This window comes from Sus scrofa, chromosome 18 (assembly GCF_054392235.1).
Source record: "Sus scrofa isolate SSC_HxYL_T2T_F1_AM1 chromosome 18, Sscrofa_HxYL_maternal_Yorkshire_Landrace_v2.0, whole genome shotgun sequence".
Lineage (NCBI taxonomy): Eukaryota > Metazoa > Chordata > Mammalia > Artiodactyla > Suidae > Sus > Sus scrofa.
In genome coordinates this window covers 29,557,780-29,575,054 of record NC_139400.1, presented here as the reverse complement: position 1 = coordinate 29,575,054, position 17,275 = coordinate 29,557,780, and the positions used below count along the sequence as shown (strand labels likewise).

The following is a 17,275-nucleotide window of genomic DNA, read 5'->3' as shown; positions in this document are numbered from 1 at the left end:
TCTTCTTTCACCTCTGGCGCATTCCTCTAGAGATTCTAAGGTCACTGAAGCACCTGCCACGTTCAAAGTCCCTGACTGGGAACTGAGAAGACAAAAGGAAGGACTAAGACACCTGCGCGGAACTGCCGCTTCGGGGCGTGGGGGGGGGGGGGGGTTGGGAGAGGGAGGGTGCACAAAGTCGAGGCACTCATTACCAAGAGCTAAATCGGAGCCTAGAGTGGATTGGACGGACCAAACCAAAGCCCAGCGGTCAGCCAGTGAGGATGGGGATGGAGGGCCGTTATGGAGCTTTGGAGGCTTTCCTTGATCCTGCCCGGGTTGCGGATTCAGCAGCCACAGATCTTACAGGCACGCCAGAAACAGGGGGAAGGCCCAGACCTTTTCCATCTCTAAAGCCAGCGCCGAACCAGAGGCTCGCAAGACGGTCAGCTTCAGGGTCTCCCAGGGCCAGGGCCTGGAGGCGGGGCGGGGGCGGGGCTGAGGGCTGTGTTGGGGGCGGGGCCATGGCGGGGGCGGGCCCGAGGTGACGTAGGGCGGGCCGGGACGCGCGGAGGCGGCGGCGGCACCTCCTCCTCCTGCTGCTGCGCCCATCCCCCAGCGGCCGGCCAGTTCCAGCCCGCACCCCGCGTCCGTCCCCGCGCCCCCTCCCCCAGGCCCCGCCATGGGCCTCACGGTGTCCGCGCTCTTTTCGCGGATCTTCGGGAAGAAGCAGATGCGGATCCTCATGGGTGAGGCAGATAAAGCGCTCGGCCTGGACGGGGAGCGCCGGCCCCCACGCAGCTCTCCTGCCCCCGCGTCCCTCCAGCCCTGCTCACCCGGGTCTCTGACCCCGAGTCACCCCCGGCCTAACTCCCCGGGACCACTACTCTCGGGTGGGTCGGGATCTGCAGCAGCGCTCCTGGGGCCTGGGACCGGGAGCTGCGGGCCTGGGTGGAGTGAAGCTCCCTCCTCCGCCCCAGCCCGGCTGGTAAGAAGGGAGGATTCCGTCCTTGGAGACGACTTTTAAAAGGAGCACGACCCTCCTCTGGCACCTCTTACCCCTCAGTCTTCTACCGCCCCTCGCGCGCTCTGAGGGCTGGACTTGGCGCCCACCCCCCAGACTGCGCTCAAGGCCGCGAAGGTAGAGAACAGCGCGCACCTGGAGGTGCTCGGCTCTCCGCCCCCGTCACCATCAGCTGTCCTGGCCCGTCCCCTTCCCTGGGCTCTAGGGGGCTCCCTTGCTCCCATCTCCATCCCGGTGCCCTTCTCCTTTGCAGTTGGCTTGGATGCAGCTGGCAAGACCACAATCCTGTACAAACTGAAGTTGGGGGAGATTGTCACCACCATCCCCACCATAGGTGAGTCCGGAGGCGCGGTGGGGAGGAGCGGGAGCGCGGCGGGAGGGCCTCCTCAGGATCTGCTCCGCATTCTGCCGAGGCCCTTATCTCGGCCCCAGAGAGCTGACCGTGACATCAGATGCTGCTACCTGAGAAGTGGGTCACGGTATCTTTTCATGCAGGATGGTGCCCAGGCGGGATGGATGTGACCGAGCCCCGCCCCTCGGTGCCTTCTGGCTTGGGGTCCCTGCTGAAACCACATCGTTTTGGTGAGTTCCTCCCTTTCAGGACTTTTTCCTCATATTTTTTTCCAATTATCTGCAGGCTTCAATGTGGAAACAGTGGAATACAAGAACATCTGTTTCACAGTCTGGGACGTGGGAGGCCAGGACAAGATTCGGCCTCTGTGGCGGCACTACTTCCAGAACACTCAGGTTGGGGCTCCCCCAACCCCAGTGGAAGAGGTGTTAGGGGTAGGAAGATGGAGGTGTTGGCCTAGGCCAAAAAAAACCTCTTACCCCCTTCTACCCCCTTGTGTAGACTAGCCTCTCCTTATTCTTCAGAAATGGCCTCAGTCTCTTGAGAAGCAGAATTCTGAATCCAGGCTGCCTCACTCCGCTCCCATCCCATGTCTTTCCTTGTCCCGGTGCACATCATTCAGCCGGTCCCCTTGGCTGAGGGCAGAGGCCGTATCCTAGCAGAGTGTCTCCAGTTTGTGCTAGGACGTCTCCAGAGCCACTGTGTAAGTTTACTAGATGAGAAGGGTTTAGACACCATTAAAGATGGACATGGAGGAGTTCCCTTCATAGCTCAGTGGTTAACGAACCCGACTAGCATCCATGAGGTTGCACCTAGCATCCATGAGGTTGCGGGTTCCATCCCTGGCCTCACTCTGTGGGTTAAGGAGCCGGCGTTTCTGTGAGCTGTGGTGTAGGTCGCAGGTGCGGCTCAGATCCCAGGTTGCTGTGGCTGCGGCGTAGGCTAGAAACTGCAGCTCTGATTTGCCCCCTAGGCTGGGAACCTCCATATGCCACAGGTGCGGCCCTAAAAAGTTAAAAGCAGGGTCAGAGGGCAGAAGAGAGGAGGAGCCAGACTAGGGTGTGGATGTCCCAGGCGTGAGTGATTGCTCCTCTTTCCTTTCTTCTTCCCACCCAGGGCCTCATCTTCGTGGTGGACAGTAATGACCGAGAGCGGGTCCAGGAATCTGCCGATGAACTCCAGAAGATGGTGAGCACTCAGAGCGCCCACATTTCTGTGCCGGTGTGACAGATAGAAATGCCTCACGGGCCTTGAATGTGGGTTCCGCTTTGTGGACACACTCCCAAGAAGTAGTGCCTCCCCACTTTGAATTGGGCCCGGGTAAAAAGTGTGAGACTTGACTTTTTCCTGGAATTCTCTCATGTCTTCCCTTCTGAGTCTGAGAAGCCGGTAGAGGGAGGGGAATTGTAGGTGGTGGAGAGAAGCATCATCTTACGTTCTTGTTTTTTTCCCTGTGGATGACTTTGACATTTTTAACTGGAAGGGTACTCTCAAAAAAGGCCTTTTCTGGATCTAAGGCCAAGCTGATTTATAATTTGTGTCCTGTGTTCAGCCATAGATGACACAATGTTCTGTTTTCCCTGCAAATAGACTAGAAGATAGAAAGCAGGATTCCCATATGCAGCTGGGAAAAGGGAGCCTGGGGGCCCCCAGAGACCCCCCTCAGATGCCACCGCCTCTGCCTTCTCTCAGTTGCAGGAAGACGAGCTGCGCGATGCGGTGCTGCTGGTGTTTGCCAACAAGCAGGACATGCCCAACGCCATGCCCGTGAGCGAGCTGACCGACAAGCTGGGGCTGCAGCACTTGCGCAGCCGCACGGTGAGGACCTGCGTCTGCTCGGGGGAGCCCCAGGCTGGGCAGGAAGGAAAGGCATCGCCTTTCTTCCCTGCTTCTGACCTGTTTCTTTCCTTCTCCCCACAGTGGTACGTCCAGGCCACCTGTGCCACACAAGGCACAGGCTTGTACGATGGGCTGGACTGGCTGTCCCATGAGCTGTCGAAGCGCTAGCCAACCACAGGCCAGCCCCTGCTGCCCGGAAGCTCCCGCGTGCACCCCGGGACGACCAGACTCCCGGACTCCTCAGGCAGTGCCCTTCCCTCCCAGCTCCTCCTCCCCCGCAGACACAGGCCTCTGCGCCTGCTCCTGCCTGCATGTTCTCTCTGTTGTTGGAGCCTGGAGCCCCCGCTCTCTGGGCACGGAGGGGTCTGCTCTCTTGCCTTCTGGGACCCACGGAAAGGGGCTTCGGGGGCCAAGGCCCCTTCTTCCAGAGGAGGAGCAGGGATCTGGGTTGACTTTTGTTTTTTCCATTTCGAGTGTACCCTTGGGGCCAGGTGGGAGGGGAAAGTGAGGGCTCCGGGTGGTGCTATGACGTGGCACTGGATATCAAGTAATAAATTTGCTGTGGTTTGTACATGGTGTTGTCTGTCACCTAGAAGTGGGGGCCTGGGTTATTGGCTGCAAAGAGCCAATCAGTGGGAGGCTCAAAGCTGCTAAGGCTGCAGGACCAACCCCCGTGCCCTACCCCAAACACACACACACACGTGCACACTCATCGCTGCCCTCCTCTAGTTCCACGTCTCCCTCCTTTTTCTTTTTTGTTTTTTTGGCCACGCCCGCAGCCTCTGGAAGTTCCTGGGCCAGAGATCGAACCCAAGCACAGCAGCGACCCAAACTGCTGCAGTGACAACCCAGATCCTGAACCTGCTACAGCACAGGAGAACTCCATCTCCCTTCTTATTCTTGAGGCTGGAAGTCGTTTAGGGGCTCCAGTGAAAGAAATCTCATTCCCTCCCCAATTCTCTGTGGCCTTTGCTGAGGCTAACAAGCTCTACCTTCATGGTCCCATAAACCGCAAAACTCCTGTTTCCCATCTGTCTCCCAGCGACTTAGAGCAGTGGCTCTTAGTGAGGTCTGTGCATAATCAAATCTGAGGAGGAGGAAATGGTTATAGGGTCCTGATGGGGTTTGTGCTGTGGCGCAGCGGGTCAAGGATCCAGCGTTGTCTCTCTGACTACTCGGGTTCTATCCCAGACCCAGCGCGGTGGGTAAAGGATCTGGCATTGCCACAGCTGTGGTTCAGATTCTAACCCTGGCCCAGGAACTTCCATATACCACGGCTGAGGCCAAAAATAATAATAAGAGTCCTGAGGCACACTTCAGAAAATACGATTCATCAGGACTGGTCAGAGGTCCAAGAATAATGCATCTTAGATGTTTCCGCCACGTGAAGTCTAAGCCTTATTTTATAAAACATTGGTGAGGCTTTGGGGATCCCTCACTGTGCACCACTCGAGCTCTTTCTACCTGGGGAGACCCCACCTATGGGGAGTAGGAAAATGTGTGTGGGGGACCCCAGTGTGGGCTGTTTGCCAAGTGCAGTTCGCTCTGCCCCTTTCAGTTTGCATCCTAGCAAAGCTTAAACAAAACCCACCATCACCGTCAGTATTTCTTCTTGCCTTTCTCCAGGCTCTGGGCTGCTTTTCTTCATGAGCTTTGTAGGCAGTGAGTCCTAGAGGCTGTTGGCCAACAGAGGCTCTCTGGAGGGGGAAGGGCTGGTATCCTTAGCAGCAGCCCTGGCTGGCTGCCCAGCAGTAGTGCAACTGGGGACCACGAGGAGGGTGCTCTGTGCGCCCCCCACCTACGCTGTTCTCCTTACCCTGCTCCAGAGTCAGCCCCTGTGGATTAAATGAGTAACCTGATCCTTGCGGGTTATCTAGGGTTTCCTCACACTCCCTGAAAGGTACCTTCTGAGACATTTTCGGCCTTATCCTCACAAGGGCCATAAAAGTTAATAGATTTTTCCTGGCTATCTTGAACTCTAAAAACGCTTGAGCTCTGGAGAGTTCCCTGGTGGCCTAGTGGTTAGGATTCAGACCTCTCATGGCTTCACCCTGGGTTCAGTCCCTGTTCTGGGAAAGGAGATTCTGCTGCATAATGTGGCAAAAAAAAAAAAAAAAAGTTAAAAAAACAAACACTTGCTTGACAGCCCCAGGGAGGAAAGAGGCGGATTTCAACCCTGGGATTAAAATGAGAAACAGAAGGAAGAAGGGGAGGGACTTGCCTGAAGTCACAGGCAGGGGCTGGAGTTCTGATTTCCAGTCTTAACTCAGCTACCTCGATGCCTGGAGTGATGCGGGGAGGCTAATGCCAGAGGCCCAAGCCCACCTCCTCTGGGGCGTGGGTCGATGCTGCTGGGCCAGTGCCCCTTCCCCTCTGTGGTGGGATCAGCGGCAGCCCTCACAGTCACAATGCTCCCGGGTCACAGAGGCGCTGGGCCCTAGGCCAGCCTCTGCCTGAGAAGTTCCCTCTGGGAACGTCTTCTGGTGGGTACCAAAGGCCTGATTCCAGGCCCTATGGCCTGTGGAACCTCACCCCTGGGGGGAAGGCTGGGCCGGACAGAGACATCTCCTGTGGCACCGGCCGCATGGATGAGGCGGAGTGGACGCCAAGACCAGCCAGGGCAGAGGACCTAAGGGTTGGGCTCATCAGCTGGGCAGGATCCTACCTCACTTTTGAGACATATAAGAACACGGTCACTGCTACTGCCAAGGGTTTGGGCCGGAGACAGGTAACGAAGCACACCTGTGCTAGAACCATTTTTCCCAGTGGCCAGGCTGTGTGTGTGTGTGTGTGTGTGTGTGTGGTGGGGATGCACTTGCAACCTAATCTCTTGACTAGCCTCTGCCATTGGCAGGGCAAGCCAGGCTTTTGCTCACAGGTCTGCGCTGCTCCATGTCCTCCTCTTTAAAACTATTCCACGAGGTAAAGCCTCAGGCCTGGCTTCGTGGCCTCGTCTTGCCCTGGCTGCTCCCTAGCCTCGATCCCAGCTCAGCGTGGTTGTGTTATCACCTAAAGGAGAGGCAGAGAGCCCAGGCTGGAAGGCAGAATCGTGGGCATCCAGGGGAAGTTGGACCCATGGAGTTACTGCAAGTTCCTTGTTACGGTTCTGGTTCTAGTTTGAAAATGGGGCACTCTAGAAGCCCTGGGAGAATTAGCCTTCACTTTAGAGAGTGTTGTAGGCACCTCTAGGCTGATGCTTCAGAGAGAGGCAGTTGCAAGGCCCTTGCCTATAACAGGGTTGATGACAACTGAAACAGGCAACTGCATCTCCACTTTCTCTGCTCCCATCTTCATCCCTGGAGCCCCAGCCTGCCTGTAAAGAGGTCTTGTGTTTCTCCTGCCATGTTGGATAGGTGGCCTTTGGGGATGGACATGCTGGCTGAGTGTGCGGTCCAGGGGCAACCATGAGAAAGGTCGAAGTAAGACTTAAACCAAAGCATTGATTGGAACGTTAGATATTTACGGAAGAGAAAAGGGCATTTTACCTTCTGTTACCTGGATGGGTGGGCAGCTAGAACTCCCCTTGGGCTCTTGAGAAGCCCTGTGGCTGTAGTGGTGGAGGTGCCATGAGATCTTTTGATTCCCCCGGACTAGAGGGTAGAAGAGTGGTCAGCAAGGAGGCTGATGTGGAGGGAAGGTGCCTGCTTTCAGTGAAAGCACTGGGATGATGCAGGGGGTGATGGTTGGAGGGCGCTTCCGTCTAGTCTCTTGGAAGTACTGATACCCCTCTCCTCCCTCCCAACGCCCCAGACCTGGGAAATCCTAGTGAGCAACGAGCATGATGCACAGGCTATGGTGCGACTAAGAAGCTTGCAAGGCCTCTATCTTCTGTGTGAGGCAGATGGTTCCCTGTGCTACGGCCGGCCAAGAACGAGCCATCATGGATGCTTCCTCCTCCGTTTTCACCGCAATGGCAAATGGACCCTCCAGTGCATCATCAGTGGTCGTTATCTGGAGTCTGATGGCGAGGATGTTTTCTGCACCTCCCGGGTCCTCTCAGCTTACCACATGTGGACCCCTCGGCCAGCCCTGCATGTCCACGTGATCCTCTACAGCCCCCTCAACCGCTGCTATGCCCGGGCTGACCCCACCATGGGCCGAGTCTGGGTGGATGCACCGGTTCCCTGCCTGGAGGAATGTGGCTTCCTGTTGCATTTCCAGGATGGATGCTACCACCTGGAGACCTCTGCACACACCTTCTTGTCTCACTTAGACCGGCTGGTCTCCCAGCCCTCAACACAGACAGCTTTCCACATGCAAGTGCGACCTGGAGGGCTTGTGGCACTGAGCGATGGAGAGGGGGGCACGTTGTATCCTCAGGGTACACGCCTGCTCCTGGGTCTGGGCTCCAGTCCCTGTGGGGGTGAGGAGTGGTTCATCCTACAGCGCTGCCCTACCTGGGTCAGCCTCAGGTCAAAGACTCGGAAGTTTCTCTCCATCGTCTATGGCAAGTGCTGGGTCCAACAAAGCCATCGAAGCGGGAGGGCTGGCTGATGAAAAGATGAAAATGTGTTTGGGATCAGTGAGGGTTTAGAACCTCCTGACAAGGAAGATACTGAGGTCCCAAGAGGATCTCTAGTGCCATGGGCCAGGACTTTAAAGCAGGGTCTAGGGGGGTTCCTGCTGTGGCTCAGTGGGTTAGGAACCCGACTGGTATCCATGAGGATGCAGGATTGCTCCCTGGCCTCACTTCATGGGTTAAGGATCTGGTGTTGCAGCAAGCTCCAGTACAGGTCACACAGGCAGCTCAGATCTGAAGTTGCTGTGTCTGTGGTGTAGGCCAGCAGCTGCAGCTTTGATTCAACCCTAGCCCAGAAACTTCTATATGTGGTGGTAGATAGGGCCCCAAAAAGGAAAAAAAAAAAAAAAAAAAAAAAGCAGGGGCCTGGGCTTTAGGGGGAAAGTAGCCTGGGTCTTCTCGAGGCTACTATGGTCTCAAAGAAGGTGATGAAGGCTGAGGAGGGAAAGCAGAGGGATCACCGGCCACGGAGTGTGGAAGAGGGGCTAAGACTGAGGCTGAGGCGAAACTCGGGTTTCCTCTGACGTGTGCTTCCTCCGCAGATGTTGAGGTGTGCGCTGCCTCTGAGCACATAACCCCCATGTCCTTGTTCCAGTTTGAGTGTAACAATGAGAGCCCCAATGTGCAGCTTCGTTCCTCCAATGGCTGCTACCTTGTCCAGGTGAGACCTTGGCCCTGAGCTCTCCCTCTCTACACACGCTTTGTCCTTCCTCAAGGCAGATGATCGGATGTTGAGGTGAACCGTGGAGGCCCTTCCACAAACACTCATTTTCATCCAGTGGGCCCACTTTACCAACAGGGCCTCTTAGAAAAAAATCTCTTTTTTTTTTTTTTGAAAAAACTTTATTGAGGCATAATAAAGTGCACTTTTTTTTTTTTTGCTTTTGCTTTTTTGCTTTTTTAGGGCGCACCCATGGCATATGGAGGTTCCCAGGCTAGAGGTCCAATTGGAACTACAGCTGCCGGCCTCCACCACAGCAACGTGGGATCCAAGCCACGTCTGTGACCTATGCCACAGCTCGTTGCAAAGCCGGATCCTTAACCCACTGAGTGAGGCCAGGGATTGAACCCGAAACCTCATGGTTCCTAGTCGGATTCGTTTCTGCTGCGCCACGACAGGAACTCCAAAATGCACCCATTTTAATTGTACCGTACAATAAGCTTTTTTTTTTTTTTTTTTGCCTTTTTGCCTTTTTGCCTTTTCTAGGGCTGCTTCCCATGGCATATGGAGGTTCCCAGGCTAGGGGTTGAATCGGAGCTGTAGCCGCCCGCCTACGCCAGAGCCACAGCAACGCGGGATCCGAGCCGCGTCTGCAACCTACACCACAGCTCACGGCAACGCCGGATCGTTAACCCACTGAGCAAGGCCAGGGATCGAACCTGCAACCTTATGGTTCCTAGTCAGGTTCGTTAACCATGGAGCCACGACGGGAACTCCTACAATAAGTTTTAAAACATGTATTTAGGTATGCAAACATGCCACAACCATATCACAAGTTAAAGAATATTTCTGTCACCATAGAAATTTTCTCTTGTCCCTTTTCAGTCAGGTTCCCTCCACTTTTGCCCGCCCCACTACCACAGACATATATTCCATTATTATAGGTTAGGTTTGCTTACTCTGGCATTTCATATAAATGGAATCAGGCAATATTACCATATATGTGCTTCTTTCATCAGCATAATGTTGTTGAGATTTGTCCATGATATCACGGGCATCAGTAGTTCATTCCTATTTATTGCTGAGTAATATTCCGTAATACTACTCATAAACACAAATATAACTCCGCTATCCATTCACTTGTTGATGAACACATGTTGTTTCCAGTTTGGGCCACTCTGAACAAGGCTTCTATGAGTATTCACATACAGGTATTTTTGTGGGCCTATACCTTCATTATTTTGGACAGATACCTAGGAGTGCAATTATTGGGTCATATGATAAATGTGTGTCTAATTTTTAAGAAAATGTCAAGCAGTTTTCTAAAGTGATTGTACTGTTTTATATCCTCACCAGTAATGAATGAATGAGAGGATGCGCCACATCCTCAGCGACACTCGGTATTATCTTTTTAATTTTAGTCACTCTAAAATTAAACGTGCAATGCCTTCTTTTTTTTTTTTTTTTTTTTTGTCTTTTTGTCTTTTGTTGTTGTTGTTGCTATTTCTTGGGCCGCTCCCGCGGCATATGGAGGTTCCCAGGCTAGGGGTTGAATCGGAGCTGTAGCCGCCCGCCTACGCCAGAGCCACAGCAACGCGGGATCCGAGCCGCGTCTGCAACCTACACCACAGCTCACGGCAACGCTGGATCGTTAACCCACTGAGCAAGGGCAGGGACTGAACCCGCAACCTCATGGTTCCTAGTCGGATTTGTTAACCACTGCGCCACGACGGGAACTCCTGCAATGCCTTCTTATTGTGGCTTTCATTTGTATTTCCCTTATAATTAATAATGTTGAGCAGCTTTACATGTGCTTATTGGCTATTTGCATATCTTCTCTGTGAGACGTCTGTTCAAATCTTTAGCCCATTTGTTATTGAGTTGTTTGTCTAAGTTTTAAGGGTGTTTATGTGTTCTAAAATCAAGTCCTTTGCCAGACATATGTATTGTAAACATTTTCTTTCAATCCATGGCTTGCTTTTTCATTTGCTTGATGGTGTCTTTTTGAGCAGGAAGTTTTCAATTTTGATGAAGTACAATTTCTCCATTTTATAAAAGTTAATGCTTTTTTTGGGGGGGTCCCAAGAAATCATTGCCTGCTCAGAAGCAACAAAGAAGTTCTTCTATGTTTTTTCTAGATGTTCTATAGTTTAGTTTTTGAAATTATCTGTGATCCATTTTGGTTTTTGGGTTTTTTTTTATTTTATGATTTTTATTTTTTCCATTATAGTTGATTTACAGTGTTATGTCAATTTCTACTGCATAGCAAAGTGACCCAGTCACACTCACACACATGTATACATATATCCTTTTTCTCACATTATCCTCCATCATGTTCCATCCTGAGTGACTAGATTTTGTTCCCTGTGCTATATAGCAGGACTAGGATCCATTCTGAAATGGTTTTGGAATCTGGGCCAGGGTTCATTTCTCTCCGTATGGAGAAGTGGAAGAGCAGAGGCCACAACGTACTTTCCAAAAAGCATCTGAAAGCATAAGCATACCCCTGAGAGAATTTAAAAAACTAGTGGATGGGATGTGAGAAAGAGGGTCTAAGAATAAAAATAATGGGAAAAAAGCCGAGATTCTGGGTCATTGCTTCCCTTCTCTGTTCCCTCCCTTTTCTCCAGAGGCGCCATAGGACAGTGATGGCTGATGGGCACCCACTGGAGTCTGACACCTTCTTTCGTATGCACTGGAATTGTGGCAGGATCATCCTGCAGTCTCCCAATGGACGTTTCCTGGGCATCGTAGCTAATGGTCTGCTGATGGCCAATGCCACCATTCCAGGTGAGCCAAGCAGCCCTCCTGCCAGGTTATTCCAAGTCAGAGATGCTTTCAGAGAGAGCTGGGGATATGAGAGAAGGACCACCGGAGTTGGGCTCAGAAGATTTGGGTTTGTATACCTTCTGAGTCACCGGATTTTCATCAGCACTTGGGCAAACCACATCTCTGAGGCTCAGTTTCATTGTCTCCATCATCAGTGGAGGTGACAGCCAACTTGCCTGCCTCACAGGATTATTGTGAGAACTAGATTCATGCATCTCAAAGGAAGGAAGAATTAAAATTTCTTGGCCTCCAAGTGCTTTCATAAACATTTCATAAGCTCCTAGTGTGAGACCTGGCACATAGTAGGTGTTCACTAAATAATAAGGTATTGGCAACACCCTTCTGTAATGAGTGTCCCTCTTCCTGCTTCCGTCTGGGAAAGTGTCTAGAGGTGGCCCATCAAGATAACTCCTTCCTGTTTCTTTCAGGCCCAAATGAGGAATTTGGGATCCGATTAGCCAACCGTCCCTTTCTCGCCTTGCGGGGCCGGTATGGCTATGTGGGCACCTCCTCCGAACATGACCTCCTGCAGTGCAATATGGATCAGCCCGACTGCATTCACCTGCTGCCCTGCCGCCAGGGCATCTACCACTTCCAGGGTAAGTAGCTCCTCTTCCCCTCACCTGGGTTCATAGTCTAGCCCAGCTTAGCCCCAACTCAGATTTGGGGGCCTGCCACTCAGGGCCTACTTATCATAAAAGGAAAAACAGGAGTTCCCTGGTGGTGCAGTGGGTTAGGGATCCAGCACTGTCACTGCAGCAGCTCAGGTGTTCGATCCCTGGCTGGGAACTTCTGCAGGCCACAGGCACAGCCAAAACCAAAAAACAAAAACAAAAAACAAAAAAAAGGAAAAACAGAGTTTCTGGGTTTTTTCCCCTCACTTCCAGACCCCCAGAGTGGGTGGGCAGAACAGAAACCAGCCTTCCCTCCTGTGTTTCCACAGAGGAACCTGCCAACCCAGGCAGGGTAGGATGGTCAAGGAGGGGTGGTGGCCCTCCTGGGAGTCCCCCAAAGGTGCGGCTGCGAGAGACTCCCCTCCAGAATGACCTGCTCACCTGAGCTCTTCCCCCCCCAGCACAGGGAGGATCCTTCTGGTCAATAACATCCTTTGGGACCTTTCGCCCTTGGGGAAAGTTCGCCCTCAACTTCTGTATAGAGCTTCAGGGCAGCAACTTGCTCACGGTGCTGGCACCCAATGGCTTCTACATGCGGTCCGACCGAAGTGGCACCCTGTTGGCAGACAGCGAAGACATTACCAAAGAGTGTATTTGGGAATTTTAGGTAAGATAAGGTGGGGGAGGACCCAGGGGTGGGGAACGAGGAGCTAAGGAGCAAAGGAAGAAGAGAGAGGAGGGTGGGGAGGTGTGTGAAAATAAGGACAAAGCACACCCCAGGGTGACTTCTGTCGCACAGCTGCATCAACTCCCAACATTTATTTATTCCAAATCTGTGCCTTTCCTCTCCAGCCTCGCTGGAGAAAGGAGGACTCAGACCTAGGTTTCTCACTGTTAATGTCACTGACTCATGTGCTTGCAAGCAAGCCGGCAGGGGACAGGATGCATGTACCAGTGTATCTCTCTCTTCACTGAAATGCAGAGTTTTGCCCCATTGTTAGGGAAGACAGTTAATGGGGGGGGTATCCTTTCCACCCTCTGCACGTTCTATCTCTACACCCCTGAATCCCTTGGGTGCTGGCATTTGCAGCCCTGCCCCTTCTCCTGAAGTCTAACCTCATCTCTTTCCAACTGCCTGATTGAGAGTTGACTTCATCTGGCCATCCCCTCAAAGTCAGCTTCCTCACTTTCTCCTTCAAAGGTGACTCTTCCTGCCCTCCCCAGGGCCACTTGGGCACTGCCATCCTCCCAAAGGCTCAGGGTCAAGACCCCAGCACCATCTCCCTTTCCTCCCTTTCCGCCGCTTCATTAAACCCTGAGAATTCTTGGGTGCTTCCTTAACAGTGCTTCTCGAGGGCTTGCTCCTTATTAATTGTGTGGTAGCAACCACGTGGTTCCAGGCTTTTCACCAGCAGCCTGCACTGCAGAAGGGCTTCTCAGCGGCCCTCCCTGCTGCCAGGCCCATCCCTGCCCAACCTCTTCCCCGAACCAACTTCACTTTCCTAAGAGGCTGCTTCCGCTCCCTCCTCCCCTGCTCACAGCTCTCCAGGCCACTCGCTGCTCTCAGCTCTGGCTCTTCACAATCGCCCTTGCTTTCCTGCCACAGGAAGCCATGAAGACATAATAGAAAGAGCTTTAGCTTTGATATTATATGGACTTGTAAGGCATGGTCCTTACTAGCTCTGTAACCCCAGGGAAACTGCTCTATCATTTCTAGGCCTCAGTTTTCCTACCTGTAAAATGGGAATGACATTTACTTCCTAGGATGGGGTGAGGATTCAATGACCATTTGCATTTAGATGGAGAGCCCCATATGTGTTCACACTTTTCCTCCATCTTCTACCCTTTAACTGTGGCAAATGGGGAACTCTAAAATGAAATCCCATCAAACCTGTTTTCTTATCTGTCCCATGAAGGCTTCGGGTTGAACTAAATTCTTCAAACTCCTTCTAGTCCTGACATTCTGGTAGACAGTGTGTCAGAGTGGTTAGAGGTTCATCTCTGGACCCAGAACTGGGTCCTAATTAGATTTGTATCAGTTAAACTTGTCATTTGACTTTGTGCAAAGGAACTTCTCGAAGTCTGTTTCTTTTGAGTGAAATGGGAATATAGCACTTACCTTGCGGGATTGTTATGTCACATGAGATGATGACAGTGAAACACAGTAAACAGCCTGGCATCTAGCACATTTGCACAACCTCAAACATTTCCCCCCAATCCTGTCTGAATTCTTAGTAAGTCTAACCTCTTGACTAAAGTCTTCTTGTAAACTCGGGATGTTATTTAGCCTCATTCATTTGATTAAAAAAAATCATTTCTACTGCCTTTGCCTATGAATTAACCTCACCTATGTCCTTGTGATCCCCAATCAAGAATGGGAGAAATTGGAGTTCCCACTGGGCCAAAGTGGGCTAAGGATCGAGTAGGTGACAGCTGCAGCTTGGACTCTATCTGTGGTCTGGGAATTTCCATATGCCGATGGTGCAGCCAAAAAAAGAGGGAAATATGGAACAAATCACTTAATTCTCTCTCCACAGGATCTCACCAGGTTTTGTGCTAAAAGCCAGAGATCAGCAAAGGACCGACTGAACGTTTCTATTTCCTCTTCCCTCCCCAGGTCCTTGGGAATGTCACCTACGGAAATCCAGATTCTCCAGGAGAAAGTACTGCACTAAACCCAGCAGGAGGCCCAGAGTCAGGATCCATGAGAAGAATATCTGTTACTCAACTTTTCCTACCCAGTTTAGCAAAACACCTGTTTCGAGCAACAATACATCACAAAAGGCCACCCCGAGACCCCAGTGTGCCTCTGACTTAAGAGTAGGGGTGTGGAGGCGTTCCCTTCATGGTGCAGCAGAAACAATTCCGACTAGGAACCATGAGGTTGCCAGTTCAATCGCTGGCCTCACTCAGTAGTTTAAGGATCTAACATTGCCACGAGCTGTGGTGGAGGTCGCAGACATGGCTCCAATTTGACCCCTAGCCTGAGAACCTGCATATGTCTTGTGTATAGCCCTAGAAAAAAAAAAAAAGAGTAGGGGTGTGGACATGGGTGGTGTGGATGCGGCCCCAGGCCACTCCAAGTTCTTTCTGGAAGAGGAGAGACCAAATGGTGATTTGTTCTTGCACTGACTCCCCCAGCCCCACCAGCACCACTAGACTTTTCCCACTGATCCCAGGAGGAGCCAGCCTTGCCCTGAAGGATTCAGAATCCAGATATAACTCAATTCCTTTTGGTTTACAATAGAGGAAAGATTATTTATCCTATAATAATTAGGCACAAGGTAATGGGAATAACACTTTATGCCTATATAGCCAACCCTCCCCCTGTAGCTTACCAACCATCCTGCCTTATCATCCACCTTTGAGCCAGTCAGTTGGACACAACAGGTACTTTTCCCATAACTGCCCAGCGTTTACAGGGAGCCAAAGTGATTTTCCCACGACCGGGGCCCCTGACTCCGTTCTTCGATTAGAGTAGATTCTAAGGTCTATGACTTTGCATCAAAACAGAGCTTCCAAAATGACTGTTATTCTTGCACTGTCTTCATAACATTGGCCTTTATCTACCGACCATCTGCCCCATTAATGTTTTTCTTGGTATAGACTCTTAAGTACATTTATTTAAGAAGGGCAAGTTTGGAGTTCCCGTCATGGCACAGTGGAAACGAATCTGACTAGGAACCGTGAGGTTTCGGGTTCGATCCCTGGCCTCACTCAGGGTTAAGGATCCAGTGTTGCCATGAGCTGTGGTGTAGGTTGCAGACGTGGCTCGGATCTGACATTCCTGTGGCTGTGGTGTAAGCCAGCACCTGTAGCTCCAATTAGACCCCTTGCCTGAGAACCTCCACATGCTGTGGGTGCAGCCCTAAAAAAAATAAATAAATAAAATAAAAGCCGTAAAAAGGGCAATTTTAATCACTATCTTGAAATGGAAGACCAGAAACACTTGCCATAAATAAAAAGTGGCCATAAAAATAAATATAATGAAAACAAAGTGATGTTATCAAATCTTAGCTTTCCCTTCCCTGACCAGGGCTCGGAGCTTTCCCTCTGTTAAAAAAATAAATTAGGAGTTCCTGTCGTGGCTCAGTGGTTAACAAATCCGACTAGGAACCATGAGGTTTCGGGTTCGATCCCTGGCCTCCCTCAGTGGGTTAAGGATCTGGCATTGCCGTGAGCTGTGGTGTAGGCTGCAGACGCAGTTTGGATCTGGAGTTGCTGTGGCTGTGGTGTAGACCGTCAGCTACAGCTCTGATTCAACCCCCAGCCTGGGAACCTCCATATGCAGCAGGTGCGGCCCTAGAAAAGGCAAAAAGACCAAAAAAAAAAAAAAAAAAAAGTAAATTAGCAACTGTTACAGAGGGGTTAAAGAGTAGAACCAAAATGAAAACACTCCCTTTGATGTCATCAGAATTGAAAGGGAGAAAATAGAAAAAGAAGCAAAAAAAAAAAAAAAAAGGACTTTCGTTGCAGCTCAGCAGGTTAAGAACTCAACGTAGCGTCCAGAAGGATGAGGGTTTGATCTCTGGCCTTGGTCAGTGGGTTGAGGATCTGGCACTGCCACAAGCTGCGGCATAGGCCTCAGATCTGGATCCAATGTTGCTGTGGCTGTGGCTTAGGCTGGCAGCTACAGCTCCAATTTGATCCCTGGCCCAGGCATATGGAATATGCCTCAGGTATGACCCTAAAAAAAAAAAAAAAAAAAAAAAAAAAAAAAAAAAAAAAAAAATCGAAAGGTTGTTGAAAAGGAAATAACTTATTGCTGACTCAATATTCTATAAAGTAGCATTCAAACAACTCCTAAAAGATTTTCAAATATCAGTGATGCCTGACCCCGATTTGGGGAAGATTGCACCTCCCCATAATCAGTCCCTGGTTTAAGACGAATGAGAAGAAAAGCAGAAAACGGAAAACGAGAGAGATTCCTTTTGGATAGAGGAAAATCAAGGTTTCTGTAAGCATATTTCTCTTGAAGAAATATGAAATAATTTTGTAAAAACATGAACCCCCCCCCCAAAAAAAATACAGTTCCTGTTGTGGCGAAGCAGAAGGAACCTGACTAGTAACCATGAGGTGGCGGTTTCAATCCCTGGCCTCTCTCAGTAGGTTAAGGATCCAGCACAGCTCATCTATGTAGGTCGCAGATGCAGCTCAGATGCTGAGTTGCTGTGGGCTGTGTTGTAGGCCACAAGCAGATGCACAGACATGCGTGTGCCCAGGGACACACACACACACACACACACGTGCACGCGTGCGCGTGCTCCTACGCTCTGTTCCCTGCAAGTGGCCATCCATCCTCCACTTGAATGCTCAGTCATGGGGCCTCAGCAGACAGCTCCTTGCATTGCTGAGGTCAGCTTGGTCACTGAAGTGAACGGCATATTCTCAGGCCTTCCTGAGAAGCTGTCACCCTACAAAACCTTGCCCATCACCCTGACATTCTGTGCCGCAGGGC

The 17,275-nt window shown here is 51.3% G+C and overlaps 2 protein-coding genes across 2 annotated transcripts; both read left to right on the top strand.

Annotated features, from left to right (window-relative positions):
• The first annotated feature begins 605 nt into the window (after positions 1-605).
• On the top strand, positions 606-3,535 carry ARF5 (ADP ribosylation factor 5). The gene is given in 6 exon segments (NM_001145221.1): positions 606-728; positions 1,257-1,337; positions 1,641-1,750; positions 2,472-2,543; positions 3,048-3,173; positions 3,276-3,535. Coding segments are annotated over 6 exon segments (543 nt in total). The 5' UTR covers positions 606-661; the 3' UTR covers positions 3,363-3,535.
• A 2,142-nt stretch (positions 3,536-5,677) lies between these two features.
• On the top strand, positions 5,678-14,609 carry FSCN3 (fascin actin-bundling protein 3). Its single transcript, NM_001044547.1, is given in 7 exon segments — positions 5,678-5,922; positions 6,945-7,641; positions 8,256-8,374; positions 11,005-11,164; positions 11,632-11,802; positions 12,279-12,484; positions 14,435-14,609. Coding segments are annotated over 6 exon segments (1,497 nt in total). The 5' UTR covers positions 5,678-5,778; the 3' UTR covers positions 14,435-14,609.
• Positions 14,610-17,275: the final 2,666 nt, after the last annotated feature.